The sequence below is a fragment of the Sinohyriopsis cumingii genome, chromosome 6 (assembly GCF_028554795.1).
Source record: "Sinohyriopsis cumingii isolate HCF-2022 chromosome 6, ASM2855479v2, whole genome shotgun sequence".
In the NCBI taxonomy this organism is placed as follows: Eukaryota; Metazoa; Mollusca; class Bivalvia; order Unionida; family Unionidae; genus Sinohyriopsis; species Sinohyriopsis cumingii.
Window position 1 is genome coordinate 93,685,519 of NC_142966.1, and position 23,108 is coordinate 93,708,626.

Below are 23,108 nucleotides of genomic sequence, written 5' to 3' on the forward strand. Positions count from 1 at the left end.
AATTAGAGTTATTGCCCTTGTTAGACTTGGAGCCTTATTGATTTGGTGATGCTCTACAGTTTCGTATTTTGCATAGGGTTAGAATTTTAAAGGAAAAGAATTTCTCCTGGTTTCCTCACTGGTTATACTATTTAAAAAAGACCTTGTATCTCTTAGGTATTGTTCAAAGAACCTTTAATTCCCTTTATTTTGGTGTATGATTGATGGGTGTAATATGGGTTATAGAGTTTACAGCTTGGCCTTACTCAAGATGTGCACCTTTAAAAAACAGTGCTAACTCTACTTGGTCATTTTCACTTATTGAACTTCAGAGGTAAAAACTGGGGGGGAAAATAAGAGCTAATAATTTTTTTTTACATTTTATATATTTGGTAATTCATTTATTGTAGTTTCAAAAGCAGGTATTGTCTAGTCTGGCAAGATTCATTTCCCTAATTTAATAGCTGCTAAGGATATTGTACTTTAGACTAATTCAGGTTGATTTTTTGAGCACAACAGGTCAGTCATTTTTGTTAGCAGTGTGCTTAGATCATGGACAATTTCCAAAAGTACAATAATCAAAGAAATGTCAGCCACATTACTTCAAAGTAGCATAGAGGTATGCCAACATTCTCACCACTGTGCATGTTTTATATGCAAACAACTTCACGTCACTCTCCCCCTTTATGACAGAATCTTGTGAAAACAACTGGTGCATGATTACCATGATACTTTGTACATACTACAAATTACAAATGTGTACACAGTTTGTGTCAGAGTTACCTTGCATACACAGTTTGTCATGCAGTGTACATACTTTGATGATCATCTAAAATGTGCACATTATCAAATTACAAATGTATACACAGTTTGTGTCAGAGTTACCTTGCATACACAGTTTGTCATGCAGTGTACATACTTTGATGATCATCTAAAATGTGCACATTATCAAATTACAAATGTGTACACAGTTTGTGTCAGAGTTATCTTGCATACACAGTTTGTCATGCAGTGTACATACTTTGATGATCATCTAAAATGTGCACATTATCAAATTATAAATGTGTACACAGTTTGTGTCAGAGTTACCTTGCATACACAGTTTGTCATGCAGTGTTTTAATTGTTATGAAGCTTGGTAATATTGAAATCATCATTTAAAAATTGCACCAAATGATAAATCTTAGATCTGCCATGATTTTTGCAAGATTTATTGCCTATTTTTACTTACAGCTGAATGCTTTACTCGCCACTGATCTTGTGAATGTAACTACTTTTGCAGTTTTCATTGGCTTGCCTGTGAAAGTTTGTATGTATTGTAGTCATCATCAGAAAAAATGTATGTCAAGCAATCTTAGTAATGACTGTTTCTAAAAGAGTTGTAAGCTTTTTTTTTTACTTAATTGTTATGTCCATCATGGAGTTATAGGTGGGATTTTTTATATCTGGGAGTATATTTACAGGCACAAATATCTCACCATTCCTCCAGTTTAATAAATGTAATGTAAAGAAGATAAGTGCTGCACAAAACACAACTTAAGCACCTTTGAAAGGTAATTCATCTCTATTTGTTACGTTGAAGTCACATAATTCATGCATTTTCTTATTTTCAGGAAGCTTCATCTAGAATCCGACCCCTTCAGGTAAATAAAAATATTTTTGGGTCATAAAAATATCTCTTAAAACAGCCCTATGGAAATTCATCTTTTTTGGTAAATAGTTTGTACATGTAACAGAATGTGAGAGGGTGATTATTTTTTTACATCTCTTAGGTCTTTAGGAGGGCAAATACACAAGAAAGATGAACTGTGCAATTATATTTCATGTCCTAATATTTGCAGCAAGTGCATCTTGGTCTTGTGTCTGTCTGTCTGTCCCAAGAAGCTAATATAACAATTGCAAAAAAAAAACACACCTCAATATAGACGAATAAAAATATGCAATCATATTTGTTGGCATATGTGGATCACCCGATTAGATTTTCTGGCCATTACAGCAATTTTCTGATTTTTATTTCACAAACTTGTGTCTATACTTTTTTAATTTAAACCTTTTAAGCATAATTAAAGAAAAAATAAACCATTAGATAAATGAAAATTAGTATACATCAGATAGGCAAGTGAATTTTAGTATGCATGAGATAGACAAATTAAATTTAGTATGCATGAGATAGACAAATTAAATTTATTATGCATGAGATAGAAAGTGAAATTTAGTATGCTTGAGACAAATGAAATTTAGTATGCATAAGACAGTGAAAATTAATATGCATGAGATAGACAAATGATATTTAGTATGCATGTGATAGACAAATGTTATTTAGTATGCATGAGATAGACAAGTGAAATTTAGTATGCATGAGACAGGCAAATGAAATTTAGCATGCATGAGATAGACAAATGAAATTTAGTATGCATGAGATAGGTGAAATTTAGTATGGATGAGACACAAATTAAATTTAGTATGCATGAAATAGACAAATGAAATTTAGTATGCATGAGATAGACATATTTAGTATACATGAGATAGACAAGTGAAATTTAGTATGTGTGAGATAGACAAATGAAATTTAGTATGCATGAGACAGATAAATGAAATCTAATATGTATGAGATAGGCAAATTAAATTTAGTATGCACGAGGTAGACAAATTAAATTTGTTATTCTTGTGACAGACAAATGAAATTTAGCATGTATGACATAGACAAATGAAAATTAGCATGCACGAGATAGACAAATTAAATTTAGTATGCTTGAGATACACAAATGAAATTTAGCATGTATGAGATAGACAAAATTAAATTTAGCATGTATGAAATAGAGAAATTAAATTTAGCATGTATGTGATAAACAAATTTATTATGCATATCCATATGTAGATGACCTGATCATAATTTCATGCTATTGTTATTTTTGAAGACTTGAGTTAGATCAGGGGTTGGAAACCTATGGCACACGTGCCACATAGTGACACGTCAAGAGGTTTTGTGTGACACATGAAGGGTAGGCAAAAGTCTTGATGTTAACACTGTTACTGGTAGCATGCACTCATTCATTTTGTAATTAATCCAGAAAAAAAGTGGCACGCTAAGTAAAATAGGTTGCCGACCCCTGAGTTAGATCATTCATTACACATGCAATCATAGCAGAGCATTTGATATGTGTAATGAATTTTGTGCAACAATCCTGAGTCTAAGAGTTGGGGGTGGGGTATATATATAATACAGTGTGTGACGATGGAACTAGCTCTAATTTTCCATTGCTGTTGGTCTCTCTTAAAATTATGTTGAAATTATTATGTAATATACTGCTATAAATTTTACAGGTAAGACTATTCACATGAGAGATTTAGGTAACAGGTGTTCTGTTTATAAGAAACTGTACAGTGTGGTTTGGGCACATTTATATTGACAGTCTATACACAATAACAGCCTCTGTATGTGTGTGTGTGTGTGATTTAGATTTTTAATATAGCTTTAACAGTTTTTCAGTCATATTGCTATGATGTCTGCACTGCTGCAGTTTATAGTGATGTCTAGTGCGAGGACATCATGCAGCAGACATTTAGCATTATGTCCCACCCAGTCACATTATTCTAACACTAGCCCGACCAGTCCTAACACTAACCTTTTAATACTGAGTACCTAGCGAGTCAGCTACTAGTACTGTTTTTATAAGTCTTTGGTCTTTCCCAGCTGGGGTTCGAATCTGCAAACTCTTGCATCCGAGGCTTACACTCTAACCACTTAGGTCACCAGTACATCAACAGACTCAGTGAGGTAAATTGTTAACATATGTGTGACACAGAAAAGCTGTCCATTTTTCTTACAGAGCTTAAAAAACTAAAATTACAATGATAGTCATGTTTTTTCTTTGACCTTGACAGATTTTCTTGACTGACCACTCCAGTGGCCATGTGGTTAGAGCCTCCACCTCAGATGCAAGAGGTCACAGGTTTTAACCCTGACTAAATCATACCAAAGACTTATTAAAATGGTACTAACAGCTGCCTCTCTAAGTGCTCTGCATTACGAGGTTAGTGTGAGGAATGGTCGGCCTGGTGAGTGGGTGGGACCTCATATTACATGTCTGCAGCATGATGCCTCAGTGCTATATATCATTATAAACTGCCACACTGTGGACATCATAGCAAAAAGACTGAAAAGTTGTTAAAGCTGCGTTTAAAAAATCCAAATCATACACACAAACAAGCACTTTCTAGACTTATTTATCAAAACACATGTTAGAGGTTTACATTCTTTGTTCATTTATAAATCATTAGTGTTACAAGTACAGGATAGTGTGGTACAACTTAACGCTGGGAAGAGTTGACTTAATTGGTCTTATTTTACAAAGACCATGTTTATTGTTCCATAAAGTCAGTATAGATGACCAAATTTGGCAATAGTGAATTTAGCTGCTTTGTCTCAGTGATCATCTTGTCAGAATATTTTTCAAAATTTGTGAGTATGAATCTGCTATCCTATCAGCCCAGATTTTCTGTTGGCATGTGTGTATGGGCAAGGCACTGTACTCTACTTACCGTAACACGATGTAACCTGCATTTGTTAATGTGCCATTAAAAAACAAAAACACCCATGTTACAGGGGATAGGTCTTATTTTTGCGATGGTCAGAATGTAATGTGCTGATTTATACAGAAAAGTTATTGTAATGTAGACAGTTTGATTCAAAAAGTTTCAGAACTAATCATTTTTTGTATCTTTTTAACAGGAGAAAAGTGAAACTTTGAGACATGAGAAAGAGATTCTCACTAAGGAAAAGGAAGAAAAGATTGAAAAGGCAAAAGCAGAGGTCAGTATCAGTCAAATCCAGGGAGTGAGATAAATGAAGAATTCCATTTGAGTAGAGAGAGACTGAGATTAATCTGAGATAAACTTATCTAGATAGACAGCATGTTACATACCAGTCATGTACATACCAGTCATGCCCCCCGGGACCTGCATCAGAAGTCAAGATTGCAGCGAGGGAAAATGTAACCCCATACAAGTGACAGGTCCAGGATTTTAAATAAGTAGATTTACAACTTTTGATCAATAGACTGACTTATAAACCAGTAGATTTTTTATCAGCATACATTTTATGTTCTTCAAGGAGATTGAAAACAAAATGAGCTTTTTTCATTGCCATATGTATTCTTTTCATAGTACAGTAAAACCTGTTATGAGTGACCTCTGCTATGAGTGACCAGCTGTCATTTCTGACCACAATCGTAATGCATGGATCGATTTTATTATATAAATGCTTTGTCGTGAGCGACTGTCTGCTGAATGCAACCAGCAATCATAAAGTCTTGGCAAAATATGCATATCGACACTGCTATGAATGACTGCATTGTAAAAATGGGGATAAACTCCACAGACCCTTATTTAATCTCTGTAACAATGACCACTTATACCGTTCTTAAAAAAAAAAAAAATAGGCTGGCTACCAATATCTGAAATTTTGTAGGTATACTTATAATGTTTTGTATTTTATATTGTAAACCAGACTAAAGTACATTCAGATTATTTGAGAACTTAGCCTGGTTCATGGCCTTATCATAGCTACCACCCATATGTACGAGTAGGACCCAGTATGCAGCTCTATGAATGACTGTATCATGAGAACAGAGACAGATAACCACTGATCTTAATGTAATCATTTGAAACAACAGACCACTTCGGTGGCCTAGTGGTTAGAGCGTCTGCCTTGGAAGTGGGAGGTCATGGGTTCGAACAACAGCCGAGTCATACTAAAGACTGACAAAAATGTTACTAACAGCTGCCTTGCTTGGCGCTCAGCATTAAGCGGTTAGTGTTAGGACTGGGCGGCCTGGTGTCACGAGAATGTGACTGGGTGGGACATCATGCTACATGTCTGCGGCATGATGCCTCAATGCTAGACATCACTATAAACTGCCACACTGCAGGCATCGTAGTGATAAATTGTTAAAACTACATTAAAAAACCTAATCACACACACACATGTAACAACAACTTTGTATAGTAAAGATTGTTCTGATAGAAAACAAACATAAAAAGAACAAAACAACAAAAAGGATTCTGGCTATAGTGAAATATATTACAGTCCATAAACCAGGTTAACGCACATGTCATGAATTGCCATTGTAGTGCCGAAATTAAGGTATATTGTTTGTCTTTAGAGTTATTCTGTATTGCCTGGGGTTGAATAAGGTTTTGTCTATTAAACCAGCAAGAATCGTTTGCATGATTTGATTGATAGTGTTAAAGGCTTGTGATGTTGGTTGTTTTTCCCCCAATTTTACAGTGATTACATCCCACTCACCAAGCTGTCATCTATTCAAGTTGGTGCAACTGGGTTACACAATTTGTTTATAGAGTTCATCCCTGTATGTCTTGTTTGAATAAGGAGTTGAATTTTGTCTCTAAGCAAATGATTCTGTTACTGGGTGAGATAACTGTTTCTTTTTATTTAATTAATTGTTAAATATGCGTTACACGTGTATAGATTTTTCATATTTTCCAAAGCCCAGTCAAAACTGTCTTTACAGTCGATATTACAACTGAGCATTAATATTGTGAACACCTTAAGTACCTTAATAACAATGGAAGAACCTCCAAATAAAAAGAGACAAACTTTAATGCTGGAGAAAATAATTATTGCAATTGAAAGATGTGAAAAAGAGCAGAATACTCACAAAATAGCAGTTTAAACATCGATAAAACAAATTTAGGGTGCTAGAAAGGAAAAGGAGTAAATCAGAAATGATTTCATATGCAAATACATCTGATCTTCAAATGTAAATGTGATTTCATGTTTGATAATAGAAGTATATCTTTATTGCTATATAATTTTGTTTTCAGATGAATGCATTTTTTTTTTATAGCAATAACTATTAATAAAGAAGAGAATTGTGGTTATTATTCTTTAAATTGTTTTGAAACTAGAGCTTGAAAACTGGTATTTTTGTGCAAACCAATTATGAGAGACCACCTGTCTTGAGAGACCCTTTGTGGGGGGCAGATGGGATGGTCTCTCATAACATGTTTTACTGTATAATAAAACAGCAAGTTTTGAACATAAATCAGATTCCACCCCATTTATTTGATACAAAAGACTAATTAACATGGTAATACAATGAGGTCGGCTTTTAATTCAGTGCAACAATACAACAAATGCTTACACAAAATAGGTATCAAAACATCATTGGCACTTAGGTTCTCACAAAAACACTCACAGACATAGCTGTTACAGTAAATTAACATATTTCAGAATTGAATACGACAGGGCACATTGTTATTATGATCATTACACTTAAACTGACCTAAAAGATATAAATAAAGCACGCATTTCACTTGATTATAAACAACTTATTTAATTGGTATTTATTTATTATAGTACTACCGGCATTTCATTGATCGAAATTTCATTGCATGATGATATTTACTATGTACCAAGAATGTTGTTTGGGAAGAAATTTTAACAAAATACATGACTTCTTAAAAAAAGTTGATAATTTCATAATGTTTACTCAAATTTCCAGGTCATATGAATCATTCAATGACACAACGAGTGATATATCAAGGTTTCAGTTACCAGTTTTGACCACTGTTTTCTTCATATTCAACAAATAGGGTACTTTCTAGTTTTAAAACTTGGGATCCATGACTGACCCCATGTTATAAGCAGGATTGCAAGTTATCAGGGTACGAGTTATCGAGGGAATGGTGTATTAAGTTTCACACTTAAAAGGCTTTCAAGTTTTCTGGTCCAGATTTCCCCTTGGATCACAGTGTATTTTGCCAAGAATGAAGAACGTACTTATAGATGAGAGAAAACACAAACTGACATATCTTGCTTGTTCTAATTAAAACATTTATATAAATTTTTTATGCTAAAAAAATATATGCATTTGCACAACAGCATTCTCAGTTTAAGTCTTCCAGTCGAGTTATCAATATTGATTTATAAAACAATAATACTTTAATAACATAATATTCTACAGAATAAGTATACATTTTGCTAAGGGTATTGTACATGAGATATTTTAATAAATATATTTAATTTTACATTTCTGGTTGTAACACTGCTGCATATAATACACACTCAGTTACACATGAAAGAGAGAGAGAGAATAATGCTGAGCATTTTGTCAGTGTTTTGTTGCTGCAATATGAAGCTCTTACCAGTTAATTTTATTGTCTGTTTTTATTTTTCAAGTTGTTTTAGTGTGTGTGTGTGTGTGTGTAAATTGAAAGCTTGCAGTGGCGTCACTAGGGTTGGTGTCACCCAGTGTGGTAACTCATGGTGTCACCCCTATGGACCCCCTTCCGGCACAAAAATTCTAAAGTTTTATAGACAGTCATGTGCAGTAACTCAGGATATCACCCCCATGGACCACCTTCCTGCACAAAAATTCAAAACTTTTGTAGATGGTCATTTTGGTGTCACTCCCTCTGATGGTGTAACCCAGTGTGGTGCGAACTCCATATATGTAGCAGATGCCGGCATGATAAGTTACAAGGTGCAGACTGACCAAGATTGCATTGTATCCAGGTTAACTATATGATGGTATCTCGCAAATAATAATCATTATTTTAAAAAACATTCACTGTGAGTGCAGATGATAATCTTTTTGCTAGCATGGGTTACATTAGTATTATTAAAGCAAGTTATTGTTGTGTATACTATTTGCCCTGCAAATGTCAATTATGATTACATATGGCAAACAAAAAGAAGCCCGGGTGATGAATAAACAAAACTGGCAGTGAGCAATAAACTCCTTGCTTAAACTTACCGACTGGATATCAGATACAAAGGTTATTTTATTACAAAGCAAACCAACCCCAGAAACTGACTTTGGTACCTTTTAAGTGTGCCGATTTTTTATTATGAAGTTGGACGACATAAGGAAGCCAAGTTTGGTTCCTTTGGATTCTTTTAAGTGTGCTGTTGTTTTTTGTTTTTTGATATAAATTGGCTGATATAGACAAGCCAGCATTGATTCCTTTTAACATGTATTAACAGGAATGTTCAAAATAAACTGAAACAACAGAACAGTTTTGAAAGCAACACAATCTAGTGCATCGTGCATGCATATCGATATAAGGCTGAACAGTAGATTAGTTTTCAGTAGTTTCATCTAAATGTTCCCTATCCATAGTTAATAGTGTTTTATTTTTTGACAAGAAGAAGCATGTACTTCATCTTGTGGGGATAAATGTACATCATTTCCGGTTGGCATCCTCTGTAGGTGGGAAATCATAGCTAAGGGGAAGTAACAGCATTGTATACTTCTATTTCGAGTAATTAAATTATTATTTCTTCTTTACACTTGATCATTTTTGGTTCTTTTTGTGTGAAAATAACTACTTTTAATCATGTAATGCAAATCTAATGTAAAAAGAAAAATGTTCGAGTATGGCCAGTGCCCTTTTAAGCTCTGAATTCCAGCAATATGGTAATCAGCTTACTGCATACACATGTCAACTCTTAAATAACAATTAAGCATCATTGCACTGATCATTGTACTTGTGGAACATTTCTGGTCCCCAGTAGACTGGTTCTAGCTGGTTCCTCTAATGGGTTGATAGAAGATGTAAAAATGCAGTGGGCATTGTTTTTCTTTTGTTTGTTTTAATAATTTTAACTGTAACTAATAAAAGCAGTAGATTTCAACTATAAAATATTATGTGCAATAGATGGCCTTTGAAACAGTATTTTTGACCCACCGATGATAGAATCACATGTATGTAACCCAATGATCTGTCTCCTTGTTTTGCAGTAACTTTTAAACTACAGAGATATTTTAATGAAACTTGAGTACAGTCAGTGTTTGATTCTTCACAGTCACACTCCCACTGCAGAGATCTAGGTAATTACGGCGTGGGAAGTTTAGGTCTTGTTATTCAGTTCTCGAAGGTCAAAGGTCAAATGCTGATGGAAGAAATGTCACAAGACAGGTATATCATATGCCATATACATTACTCTTGTTTGTGGTCTTTATTTTCTTGTTGTAATATTTAGTTTTAACACTATCAAGATGTTTGTTTGTTTACAGGTTGATCAAGTGAAGAACAATGCTACCAAAGTGAAAAATATTAATCAGGACATCAAAAGGTAAAACCACAATTTCTTAATCATTTTGAAGTGACTGTTGATATACTGTTAATTCAATAATTTTTGTAAGGTTCCATATTTTGGGGTTTCATGGGGAGTTAATTTTTGTGAACTTCATGAGACACCAAATGGGTACATATTGAAGTCGCTGTGAAAATAAACTTCACAAGACCAAATATATGCCATGGGAGCAACATCAAATAACTGCTGGTTTGTCGAGATGAACGAAAAGAAAACAAAGAATATGTTCAAGTTATGACCAAGAGCTTCTGTCGACATGTACAAGTATTTTTTTTTATCTTGACGTCGACATAAGCTTAACATATTTGTTAGTAATAATAGACCACAGGACTTTGACTTTGTATTTTTGTTGACATAGATGGGATGTTGACATAAGTGAGTAGTACTTTACACATCATTGCCATGAATGAGAATATGTAAGCCATCTGTATTCATGATTATTGACAAGTTTGTGAACAGCAGCAATGAAAACACAGAGCATTATTGTTACAGTCATCAGAATAGTGTTCAGTTTTGATTTATTTTTGAAGGTGATTCAGTAAGCAAATAGCTATCAGCAAAACCCAGCAAAACTAATGTTCAGAATTGGCTGATGGAGTTTTACATTGTGAAATATGCCAGCAAATGGGGAGGGTAATTCTTTGCCCATATTGCAAATATTATGTTGAATGTCATTGTTGTATGTACAGTGTCTGTCAAAATAGGAGCACCACCCATACATAGCTTATTTGACACGCTGAATTAAACCTATAGATTAGTAATAGTTCTCTTTGTTATTATTTGTTATCTTAAGTTAAAATGCTATTAACCAATGCTTCACAGGATGATTTTAACCATGAAATAGATTGATTGAAAGGCAGTAAAAGGCAAACACTGATGTTTGAACATTGATTTGTGTTGCTAGTGTTACTGGACAGAGACATTTTTTACAGATGTATTACCTGTAAAGCTTCCATTAAACTTGAAAATATTATGCCCACCCACTTCTTTCCCCCCAAATGAAATGGTCAGTCTTAAATGTGATGTACATTCATTTTTCTATAAAGACAACAGTATCCCATGATCAGACTGCATCAGATAAAGTTCTGACAATGCTAACATTATGTTTGTCCAGAACAACTCTGTTCTGAGCATGATTTGCACAGAGAATCTAGCAAAGAAGTTTGAACACTACTACCATCCAGTCTCTAGTGAGTTTAGTGATGAACACTAATGACAAAACCCCTTATTAAGCTATTGAGACTAGAAAAGACTATCTAATTTAAGCCTATGTTTTCCATCATATGGATTTTAAAGACAAAAACTTGGTCTGCTTTTATTTAATGCCAGTTTGGTTGTGATAATATAAGTGCTTGCAAATATGTGTATGGTGTTGATATTTGACAATACTAAGTCTTACAACTATTTCTTGTTTGTAAATGTTTTGAACAAGACCGACAAGTTATTTTCGTTGATTCAGATTTGAATTTCTAATTATTTTTTTATAGGCTTAAATGAAAAGTTAACTTACTCTCAGTTGGATGACATCACTTTTTTGGGTCATATGCACTGACCTTCCTTGGGATCTCTGTTTCACTGTTTAAGCTTTATAAAAAATAAACAGAAAAAACCACTGTCTCAAAATATCACAGGAATGATGGTAGATCCCCTCCTTAATCCATGGATTTTAAAGTATGGATGAAAATGCTATCTTTAGTAAAACTACAAAAATTTAATTGTTTGAAATTAAATTATTTTTTCACAGTGTAGCACTTTATCATTTATCCTTTAAATGTGCTGGCACAGGATATTTCCCTACCAATGCCGGCACATAAAGTTTGCCTCCCACTTCCTTTTTCCACATACTTGATGTCTCCAGAGAACTTCACATCCAGTGGTTTGAATAAAATTGTTAAAAGAAATTGTTACACAATCTAGAGCAATAATCTTAAGTTCTTTTCTTCTATATTTTCATGCTGCTTTTCTCTACTGCAGATAAAATAGTATACAGAAATACTGAATTTATGAATTTCTAGATTATATATTTTCTCCAGATAGTAACTCTTTTGGGGTCCATCAACTTTTGCTCTCTAAGAAAGTTACCCTGAATGCTCTTTCTATGCCCAGTCCTCTGATAAACATCACTATGATGAACAGTACTCTTTCTATGCCCAGTACTTTGATGAAGAGTACAAAATGGTTGGCAGAGCTGTGATAGATCAGTTGGTAGACCTTCAGACTAATAATCCAAGCGTTACAGGTTTGATGCTTGCCCAATCTGGCCTGGGTAGGCTGCTTCATTGTGCCCTTGGGGAAAGATACTTAACTCCGGACATTTTACAGTCAGTGTGTTAAATTTTCTTTATAGCCAACCATCCTACCCCACCCCCTTATAATATGTAGGAAATGCACATACAGTGGGACCCCATTTTAACACGGTAGTTGGGAGCCATAGAATCCGACCGTGTTATGAACCGAACCGTGTTATATGAAACCAAGTCAGTTAGCTGAAGAAAATGTACCCCTCCCCCCAAAAAAAAATTGTTGGGGGGGGTAATAAATGCGGGTGGTAAAATACGTGCTTCGCCGGCACAGTTGCTATCTTGAATTAATGCATATTAAATGAGAAATACACCTGTAGTGAAAAGTGAGAAGACTTCATATAATAGTTTACTTTATTTAGAGAACCATGAATTGGTACATATATGTGAATACTGTTCATATATAAATGTCTAATGTATAACATGATCAGAGTATCAACGCAGTGTACTCACCTGCGAACCTCATCATATACACTGAATCCACAATACAAGTGATTCCATCGAAAATATGCATACACAGCTTTAAAATATTCATTAATTTTGTAACAGGTCATATTGGTCTGAATTCAGTGGAAAAACCTAGCACAATCACGTAACGAATGACGAAGCACATTTACTTTGAAGTACATTCAAAGTCGGTAAAAGTTAGTTTGCGTTTTAAGCCGCCGTTGGCATAAACTTTTTCCCTACAAAAAGTAAACTTTCACGGCACAGTTAAAGTGTTCCAGTCACGTTGGAAAATGCAAAAATCCATCACATTCCATCACTTTTATTTAAGTTTGGTACTGACTTCCTTTGAAGAAAACTTTTGCTGTCATTGAAAGATTGTAGTCGGCTTTCTTTGATGAAGGGTGCATGCGCTTTTGAAGTCGCCGCTAAAGAACAGCTTTGGAGAACCAAACGAATGCCTCTTTCTTATTATCCCGGCAACATCAAATAATTGTAATGGGATTTTTTCCATTTGCTGAGTACGTTTTCATAACAGTCAGTGCTTCAAAGGTAATCTGTTTCCTTTGAAATTTCAGCAAACTCTTTTTTCTGGATACATTTTTAAAAGGAATTGGCCGTCGTTTAGACTATTCTAGTTACTGTCTCTCCATACCTGCTGAATAAACCAATAATATTTTTTTTGTTTTTTTTACATTTGTGGTAGCAGCGTGATGCTGCCTTCTACGCATGTGTCTGAAAATTAACAAAGGGTCAATGGACGATAGAGACGCTGGAGTTCTGATGACATGGATTATTACAGAAAACGTGAGTGTTCTGAAGAATTTAATTCTGAGTGAAAAGAAGAGGAATTTTACTTACCATCCACACACAAATGCCAGTCTTTGTAAATATATTAATTACTAGCGAGTGGCCAAAAATCCGATGAAAGACAGATTATGAGATAATGCCTCGTCCAGTTGATCTCCGTTACCAGAAATGTCAACAGCAACAAAGCAGATATTTCATAACATACAGAACTCATGCTAGATGTCAGGATAAGCGGATTATGATATAACAATGCACTGTTTAGATGGTTTGTCAGTATAGACAAAGAATTTGTTTATGTAACAATAGACAAATTTCAGTGTATTTTATATCCAGTTTGCGGCTTCCTTTCATGGGGCCTCTGAATTTCTGCACTCCAAACCAATGGTTGTATATAAAAGTTTAAACAGCCAACACTGTCGCTAACAAAGAAAAAAAGCCACATGGTATGTTTTGCAGCCAATAAGGAAAAACAATCCAAGTTTGCGACATTGGTGAAGACCTACGCGATTCCAGAATAAACTTTTTATGCGGTTTTTTCTTCTTCTTACTTTTAAGAAGAAAGAAAAAGTACTTTTTCGTGTATGAGAAAAATACTTTTTTGTGTACGAGAAAAATATATATAAAATTTCAGGAGCCAAGCCACGATTGTCTTGCATTTTTTATTCATACGCGATCTCTATCCCAAAATGATAGGCAACTTTTACGGGTTTTTTCGTACTTTTTAAGAAATTTTTTTGTGCACAAAAAAAATACATGTATATGAAATTTCGGGAGCCACACCACAACCGCGTTATATCCGAATTCGCGTTATAGCGGGGTCACACTATATGTATTACAGTGGAACCCCGCTATAACGCGCCCCGCCATAACGCGAATTCGGATATAACGCGGTCGTAGTATGGCTCCCGAAATTTCGTATATTTATTCACACATGGAGAAAAAAAATTTGGAGAAAAGTAAAAAAAAACAAAACAAGAAATTAACTTCATTTTGGGCATGAGATTAGTTGTGACTTTTAAAATAATATGATCGTGGCATGGTTCCTGAAATTTGAAATTCATTTACGTGTATTTTTATCGGACCGTGAAAATATTTGTTTAACGTACGAGAAATAGTGTGTAAAACGTTTATTATAATTTGGTGGAAGAATTCGCGTATGACTTTTAATAATAAACGATCGGAACTTAACAATTTATCCAGGTTCTTTAAATGATTTTGGAGAAGTGATGGTGTATGAATTCTAAAATAATACGATATATATAACATACGAGAAATAGTGTGTACAACGCTTGGCTTCTGAAATTTATCAATTTGAACAGGTTGAGGTGAAGCTCCGTATTCTACTCTAGAAGAGAAAACTGGTTTCATTAGGTTTTTGAATTGTTAAGCTGAAGTAAACATTATCGGAAGTGTTACTTATTACGGATCCATGAGTAAAGCCAGTAAATCGTCGTTGTGATTGTCTTCCATGAATTCTGTATACAGTCATTGCTCAAACAATAGCCGACATGGGCTTCTTATTTAACTGCAATCACAGCCAAGCAGCAGACAAAGCTGTGGTTGATACAAGAGTCGCACAATTTAATAAACATCAAAGGACGAAAGCCGCTAACATGTATGCTGTGCTTGGCGGTGTGATCAAACAACAAACAGTTGAAAGTAAATAATATCCACTTTATTATCTGTAAATTAAAAGGGTATGAAATTGTACATCCGTTCAGCTTAATTTTGTTTTATATAAAAAGTGATTCGTAACCATTGCAGGCCTTCATTACTTAGTTATCGAGCTTTATCTGTGTACGTTGTTTGCTTATATAAAAAAATATTTTACTGTTATGGAAAAGCAAGTTCAAAAACGCAAGTCGTTTTCTGCTAAAGAGAAACTGTATGCCCTAGATCAACTAAAGAAGGGCAAACAACAAACTCAGCTTGCCAGAGATCTAGGAATCAGCGAGTCCACTTTGCGAGGGTGGAAAACAGATGAAGGAAAGCTCCGTAGTCTACCCAACATTCTTGAAGAGGAAACTGGTTTACAGCGTAAAAGGGTTAAGTTAGCTAATGACAATGTCCTAGATTCAGCTTTGTACCAATGGTTTGTACAAGCTCGCTCAGAAGGTGGTCCAATTTCTGGCCCAATTCTGAAAGCCCAAGCAGAGAAATTTGATCGCCGTATCAATGGAGATGATTCCAAATTTAAGGCAAGTAATGGCTGGCTAGACAGATTCAAGAAAAGGCACGCTATCAGCCAAGTTCTTGTGTCTGGGGAAATCCGCTCCGCTGACAAAGAGGCTGCCAATTCCTACCCGATTGGGCTTAAAAAGTTGCTGGAGGACGGTTGCTACACAGCCGACCAAGTTTACAACTGCGATGAGACTGGTTTATGTTATAAAATGTTACCCGATCGCACCCATTATGGATGAACTGCATGCCACGACGGCACGGTAGCATACGGTGTTGATACACTTTTCATGATATAGCGATAGTCTGGTATTATCAGTCAATCTGTATTATCGTTCAAACAAATAAAAATTAGTAAATGTTTTTAATGCACAGTAATAACCTATAAATATATTAGCCATCGATTATTTTGAATATATCTTAATTAATGCATTCCAGTTAATATTCATCTGATGATAAGCCGACTTTTGATCATTGTACATGTATACACGTATATGTTCTCGGAAAAAAGTTAAATATTGTAAAACCCCGCATTAACGTGACCCCGCTTTTAATGCGATCCAATTTTATGGACCCCGATCATCGCGTTATAGCGGGGTTCCACTGTACTTAATAAATGCATATAACATTGTACAAGTCTTTCACAGATAGTTACCAACATTGTCTACAGACAGTTAAATGGTGAATTCTTTTAACAGGTATCTGGCATTGTCTGCTACAAATCATACTTTTGAAATTGAAATTCATAATAGTGGTAAATTGATTGGTTTTTCATGTTGTGAATGAAGTTGGTAGTTATCATTTTGGTGGAGTATTTAGTTTTATAATACTCAAATGCTATGCTTCTTCCAGCTTTTTAAAATATACTTGAGCAGTATGGTAACTTAGGGAATACAGATAAATGATAAATCTGTGGGAGAGATTTTTTTAAATGTTCATCTCACTGTAAACAAAAGCATTACAGTTTAATCGTATCTTGCTAATGGTAAGGAATATTTAGATCATAATTGTATGCTACATCTGATTGATTTAAGAATTTAAATTTAGTTAAGTTCGGCTTGTACATTAGTATAAAAGTACACATTCAGATTGAATGCTGTGTAGAATCATGTCTTTCTGAACTGCAAAACAACATTGACCATGATTTGCTATCACATAGTGCAATGATACATCAAGGTCTATGTTGTTTGATTACTCATATAAACTGCATAGATCAAATTGTGCTGGCAGATTATGTGACATCAGATCTGGGTCTATACTGTTTGCAGTTGGATCTGACTTGTATGTGAGTATATATGGCAATGTAAACATACCATTAGGATCTGACTTGTATGTGAGTATATCTGGTAATGTAAACACACCATTAGGATCTGACTTGTATGTGAGTATATATGGCAATGTAAACACACCATTAGGATCTGACTTGTATGTGAGTATATATGGCAATGTAAACACACCATTAGGATCGGACTTGTATGTGAGTATATATGGCAATGTAAACACACCATTAGGATCTGACTTGTATGTGAGTATATATGGCAATGTAAACACACCATTAGGATCTGACTTGTGAGTATTTATGGTAATGTAAACACACCATTAGGTTTGTCAAATTATCACAGCATTTTACTTCGAGTTTCAAGTTTCATCTTAAGTACAAAATCCCCAAATCTTTGTTTGCAATTAATATTAATAAAGATTTGAAAATAAATATTTCTGATTAAAAACAAACAAAATGTTATAATTGTGGTATTAGGTTTAAGTTGTGTTGCGTTTATTCATTGTATTACGTACCCATTTAATGTCAAGTGCTTGATTGGGTGATCAGTACAGCTGTTCAATCCTTATTTCTGTATCATACCCAATTCAACTATACCTCTCCCTCGATAACCTGGGAACATCGGGGGTCCAAAAACATACACCGAGGGTACAAGTTACCGAGGGACCTCCCAAAAATCCACTAGACATCCAGAGAACTGTAGGGTTGGGGGAGGGGGGAAACTGGGCTGTTTAATGACTGAATCCTCGTTTTATAATCGCTTCAAGAATAATTGTCAATAAAGCGCTTTTTCTGATGAAGTTGTTCATTATTCTGTACAAGTTACATTTATTTTAAAAATGTTCAACATCTGAAAGTTTGATAACATCATTCCAACTGGTTTCAACAACCAACATGATGCACAAAAACATTCTTGTGTTTCGTCACATCTTTTTGTTTTGTTGATTAGTCTGGTTCCAGGAGAGTCATGATAGTATTTTCCAAAAAAATGATTTTCTATTCTGGAAACTAGACTAACTGTTGATATACTACCAAACAAGATTCCATTTTATATATTAAAAAAAAACACAACATCTCATGAGACCATCATATATGTTGAAACTCAATTTTGTAATTGCTCAGTTAGTAAGATATTGATGCGTGATTTCATTGCAAGTAACAGTGAAACTTCGTATCATCCTTGAGGATATCTCTACTTGCAAATTCAGGAGTTCTCTGAAACTAGTTTTCCCCACAATTGTCCGTATCTGTGAAACAAAGCTCTTTATTTTATGAAGTACTAATATTTGCTTGGTTGCCTTGCTATCTTTAATCAGTTATGATTGAGTTGGTTAATTTAAGGTAGTTTAATTAGGTTACATACACAAAAAGATTTATAACAGTGTTTGATTGATCTACTGAAATGAGTTACCCGATTTTTGAGGTGGGGGGCCACTGGTTCTTAAGTGTGCAGGATATGTATGCCTTTAAACGTTTTTGTTAATTCCACTTCTTTTGATTCAAAAGATGTAATTAACATGATAATAGAAAAGGAGGCCCGCTTTTTATTTAGAGTAACAATACAACAAATGTTTCCACTAGTCCAATATCAAAACATGGTCAGCACTTAGTTATGTTTTCAGAGAAATGCTTGCGGACATAGCTGTTATGGTAGATTGACATGTTTTACGTTTAATTACAAGAGGACAAAGGAACTAAAAGATAGAACTAGAACACAAATTTCCGTTAATAAAAAAATATTTAATTGGTATTTATTTATTAAAGTACTGCCTCCACTAGGCATAAGTGACATTTTCATGTATCTAAATTTCCTTGAATATCATTAATTATGGTGTACTAACAATGTCATTTGGAAAGAAAATGTAACAAATTTTATGACTTCTTTTAAAGTTGATATTTCATAATGTTGATTAAAATTTCCAGATCCTATCTACCGTTTTTTACGATACAATAAGCAATATATCAAAAGTGTCTGTTACCAATTTTGATCACGATTTTCTTGAAGTTCAACAAATAGGGATCAGTTTTGGGGTATTTTCTGTTTTAAAAACGGGATCTACACCTGTCCCAGTGTTATAAGCGGGTTTGCGAATTATCAGGGCGTGAGTTGTCAAGGGAGTGGTGTACTTAGTTGCCTTCTTTGACATCCAAACATAGATATTTTTAGACACAGTAAATCAAACATTTATAAATCCACGTTTGGTTTGAATTTTGTTTATATTGTAAAGCTAAAAATATTGACAAAGTGTTATGTAAGGGGTATATAATAAATACAGAACTGCATACATGTTTTCTACTGAGTAGGGGGAAAGAACTCATTTGATGTTGCATACGAGAACATTCTCAGCCTGATGGCCTCAATGTATCCCTATGCCATATCAAACCCAATCTTTCTGATGACTCAGAACAAAACATGCATGCAGTTTTATGTATATATTCAGCCATTTCTCCATCAGCGAAAATCATCTTTTGGGTTTCAACATGGTTTGATTTTCAAATCCATCAAATCTCTAGCCCACATTTTGTTAAAGTCACTATCATACAAGTCATATTTCCTGATAGCTTTAGATTCTGCATGCAGGTAAGTGAGCTGTGTTCCCTTTATTTCTGATTGGAGGGTTTGGTTGTGCTCTTGACATAACCAGGCTTTTGATTCCAAAATAGGTTACCACCTATTGTTAACCAAAGAGTTGTCACTTGTTCACTCGCTTCAGTAGTTAGGTTGAGAACAGCAGCCATGCAAGATCCTGTTTGTACAGTCAAGTATTGCTTGAAATGTACAGAGACAAGTTATGGCACATGCAAACACCTCTTCCTTCCAGTGTGACCCGGAACACAGGATATCACCCCTTAAGCCCTTGCTTCGTGGTTGAAGTGGGTTGTATGCATGGTGTACTCTGACATCTCACCAGATCAGGGTTACCTCATGAAAATTACTGTTTAGAAGGATAGAGCCATCTCTGCAAGTCTTGCGTTCAAATGCAATATTTCGATCCGAAATACATTAGAAGCTGTTGGCTGGCATGCAGAGTCAACCTTCTCAAGCTTTTGCCTCTGAGATTTAGCATTGCAGAGGCAAAATTTGAATCTGGTAGGTCAAGTTGGCAGAAGCACAGATGGCCACCAGACCCATCTAGGTCAATCAGCAGATGGATCTTTTCAAACTTCAAAACATGTCAGATCAGAAAATGACAAATCAACGCTGCTTTACAAACTTTAAAAGAAGAATATGTGTTTAATGTAATAAGTACTCTGAGCACCTGACCATGATCATTGCAGAATTCCAGTTCATGATCATTTAACAAAAGTTGCACATGTAGACTAGTTGAAGCGAGTGCAGACTATAAATAATTTTTCATTATATTTTGTGTTTGTATTCTGGTTCTAATCCACATGGATTTTGCCCTTTGTGACAAAAATTTTGACCAGCTGTAGAACCAGGTCTGTTATCAAAATGTATCTTTTCATACTTGCTGTAATTCTGGCATGTAATTTATAGATTACACTTTTTACACCCAAATTATGCTTTTTTGCCACTTATAATAACAATAATTATGTTTATACCTCTCAGGGGGTTAGAATGAATGTGACTTGCATATTCTTGAAATTTTCTTTGTTCCAGTTACAACCAGTCTGGTAAGGCAGACACATTAGAACGTAGTCGAGCTAGAGCAAACCAGATCCAGAAAAAGCTAGAGAAAATTGACATGGATCAAAAAGAAGTCACATCAAACATTGATAAGCTGCGCAAGGATCTATCAAATCAGAAGGTAGGGAATACAAGAAACATGTCATGAAAATAGTCTAAATATTTGTAGTGCAGGAGATGCCAAGAAGTTTGAGGAAAATAAACCTCTCAACAGTTTTTGGTTTCAGCAATTAAATGTCAGTTTGTCTTTTTAACTCTTGGCCCTTGTAACTTAGAAAATGATATCAGTCCACCATTTGTTGATTAGTATCATAATTGATGGCCTATAAGTCGATGCGGAGTATCAGTCGAATGAGCAAATTTGGCAAACTTTCCATCCTTTATCCATATATAAGTCGATGCTGTGTATAAGACGAGGCCAGATCAATATATCTGCTTCATCTTTTTCACTTTGTTCCTCACAGCATTGCGAATTTTATCCTATCTGTAATTCAGTAACCTTTCCGGTCTGGATCAATCAGTGTAACTAAAAGTACCTAATTTGTTTCACACGAAGTATTTTAAATGTACTATGTACTTTTAGCTACATATAATGATGCTGACCTGAACATTTTTTGAGTTACAGATAGCATCAAATTCATGATGATGTGTGGAATTAAACTATAATAACTAACAGTTCCATAAATATTAAAAGTATGAATGTATGCTGTTTCAGATTACCAGCAATAAGGAAATTGTATCATTAATGCTAAAACGCCTTTTCCACATTTTTTGTGTGGGGGAGAGAGATTAATATCACTGGACAACAAATTTTTACAAAAGTCATGTTACTGAAATAAAATTAGTCAATTCTTATCAATTTTTATGTGCTGAACACGAATATGACAGTCAAATTGCAAAATTGGCTCTAGTTTTTTGTAATCTGCAAGAAATTAATGTTTACATAACGAAATGCATTCCAATAGTAAAAGGTCAACTGTAATAGCCTACCTATAAAAAATCAAGTCATTGACTACATCTTAGATTTCTTCGCCTGTCTCTTGTACAGCTGTTCGGGAGCATCTCTGAGGAGTGTCCAGCAGTAGTCAGCCAGCATTGTAGTGGACCATTTTCCCTGGTATCTTTGTTCCATTGTTGCGATATCTTGATGAAAACGTTCGCCGTGTTCATCACTAACAATACCACAGTTGCTAGGAAAGAAATCCAAATGGGAATGAAGGAAGTGAATCTTTAGAGACATATTGCAGCCAAGTTTCTTATACTTCATCAACATGTCTTCTACTAGTTCCTTATAGTTTTCTGCCCTAACATTTCCGAGGAAGTTTGTAGAAACTAGGCGAAAAGCATTCCATGCTTGTTTCGCGTCACCTTCCAGCAAGTTGTTGAACCGGTCATCTTTGAAAAGCTCTCGAATCTGAGGACCCACAAAAACTCCCTCTTTAATCTTTGCTTCGCTGAGTCGAGGGAATTTTTCATGCAGGTATCGGAATGCTGGCAAAGTCCGGTCAATGGCTTTCACGAAGTTCTTCATCAAACCTAGTTTGATGTGAAGGGGTGGTAGCAAGATTTTCTCAGCCTCAACCAGAGCTGGGTGTTGGATATTCTTCTCTCCAATGGCTACATTCTGCCTGTGAGTCCATTCCTTCCTCATGTAGTGCATTTCCCTTGCTCGGCTATCCCACTCGCATAAGAAACACATGTATTTTGTATATCCTTGCTGCAGTCCCATTAAAAGGGCAACTACCTTCAAATCACCACAGAGGTGCCAGCTGTACTTGTTATACTCAATGGAATTCAGTAGCTGCCTTAAGTTATCGTATGTCTCTTTCATGTGGACAGCATGCGCTACTGGAATAGATGGAAGAATGTTTCCATTGTGCAAAAGCACAGCCTTGAGACTCAGTTTCGAAGAGTCCACAAATAGTCTCCATTCTTGTGGGTCATGAGTGATTTTTAAAGCATTCATGAGGCCCTCAATATCGGAACAGAATATCAGATTACTTTCCTTTCTGAAGAAAGGCTCCAATTGCTGGTGGCGCTTTTGATATGCAGTAATTGTGACATCTTCTTCTAGAAGATTCCATTGTTGGAGTCTTGATCCTAGCAATTCTGCCTTGTTCTTTGATAAGTCCAAATCACGAATCAGGTCATTTAGTTCTTCCTGTGTTATTCTGTGTGGGGTTGATGATGCACCACAGTGAAAATCTGGATCACTGCATGCTGATGGACCAGGAGAAGAACAGGTCGACTCACCTTTGTCTTCGCCAGATGAATCAAGAGAATATTCTGCTAGAGGTTCTGGAATAGGAAGTCCCTCACCATGTGGAACTGGTCTCAATGCAGA

General features: G+C 35.1%; 1 protein-coding gene across 1 annotated transcript in view; it reads left to right on the forward strand.

Moving 5' to 3' along the window:
* The window catches only part of LOC149797464 (DNA repair protein RAD50-like), a 212,784-nt gene that overhangs the window by 142,113 nt on the left and 47,563 nt on the right, over nucleotides 1–23,108 (forward strand). The window contains exons 23-26 of the mRNA XM_089960763.1: nucleotides 1,592–1,621; nucleotides 4,711–4,791; nucleotides 10,022–10,080; nucleotides 20,738–20,885. Of these exons, the coding sequence (XP_089816889.1) occupies nucleotides 1,592–1,621; nucleotides 4,711–4,791; nucleotides 10,022–10,080; nucleotides 20,738–20,885 (318 nt within the window). The remainder of the gene's footprint in view (nucleotides 1–1,591; nucleotides 1,622–4,710; nucleotides 4,792–10,021; nucleotides 10,081–20,737; nucleotides 20,886–23,108) is intronic.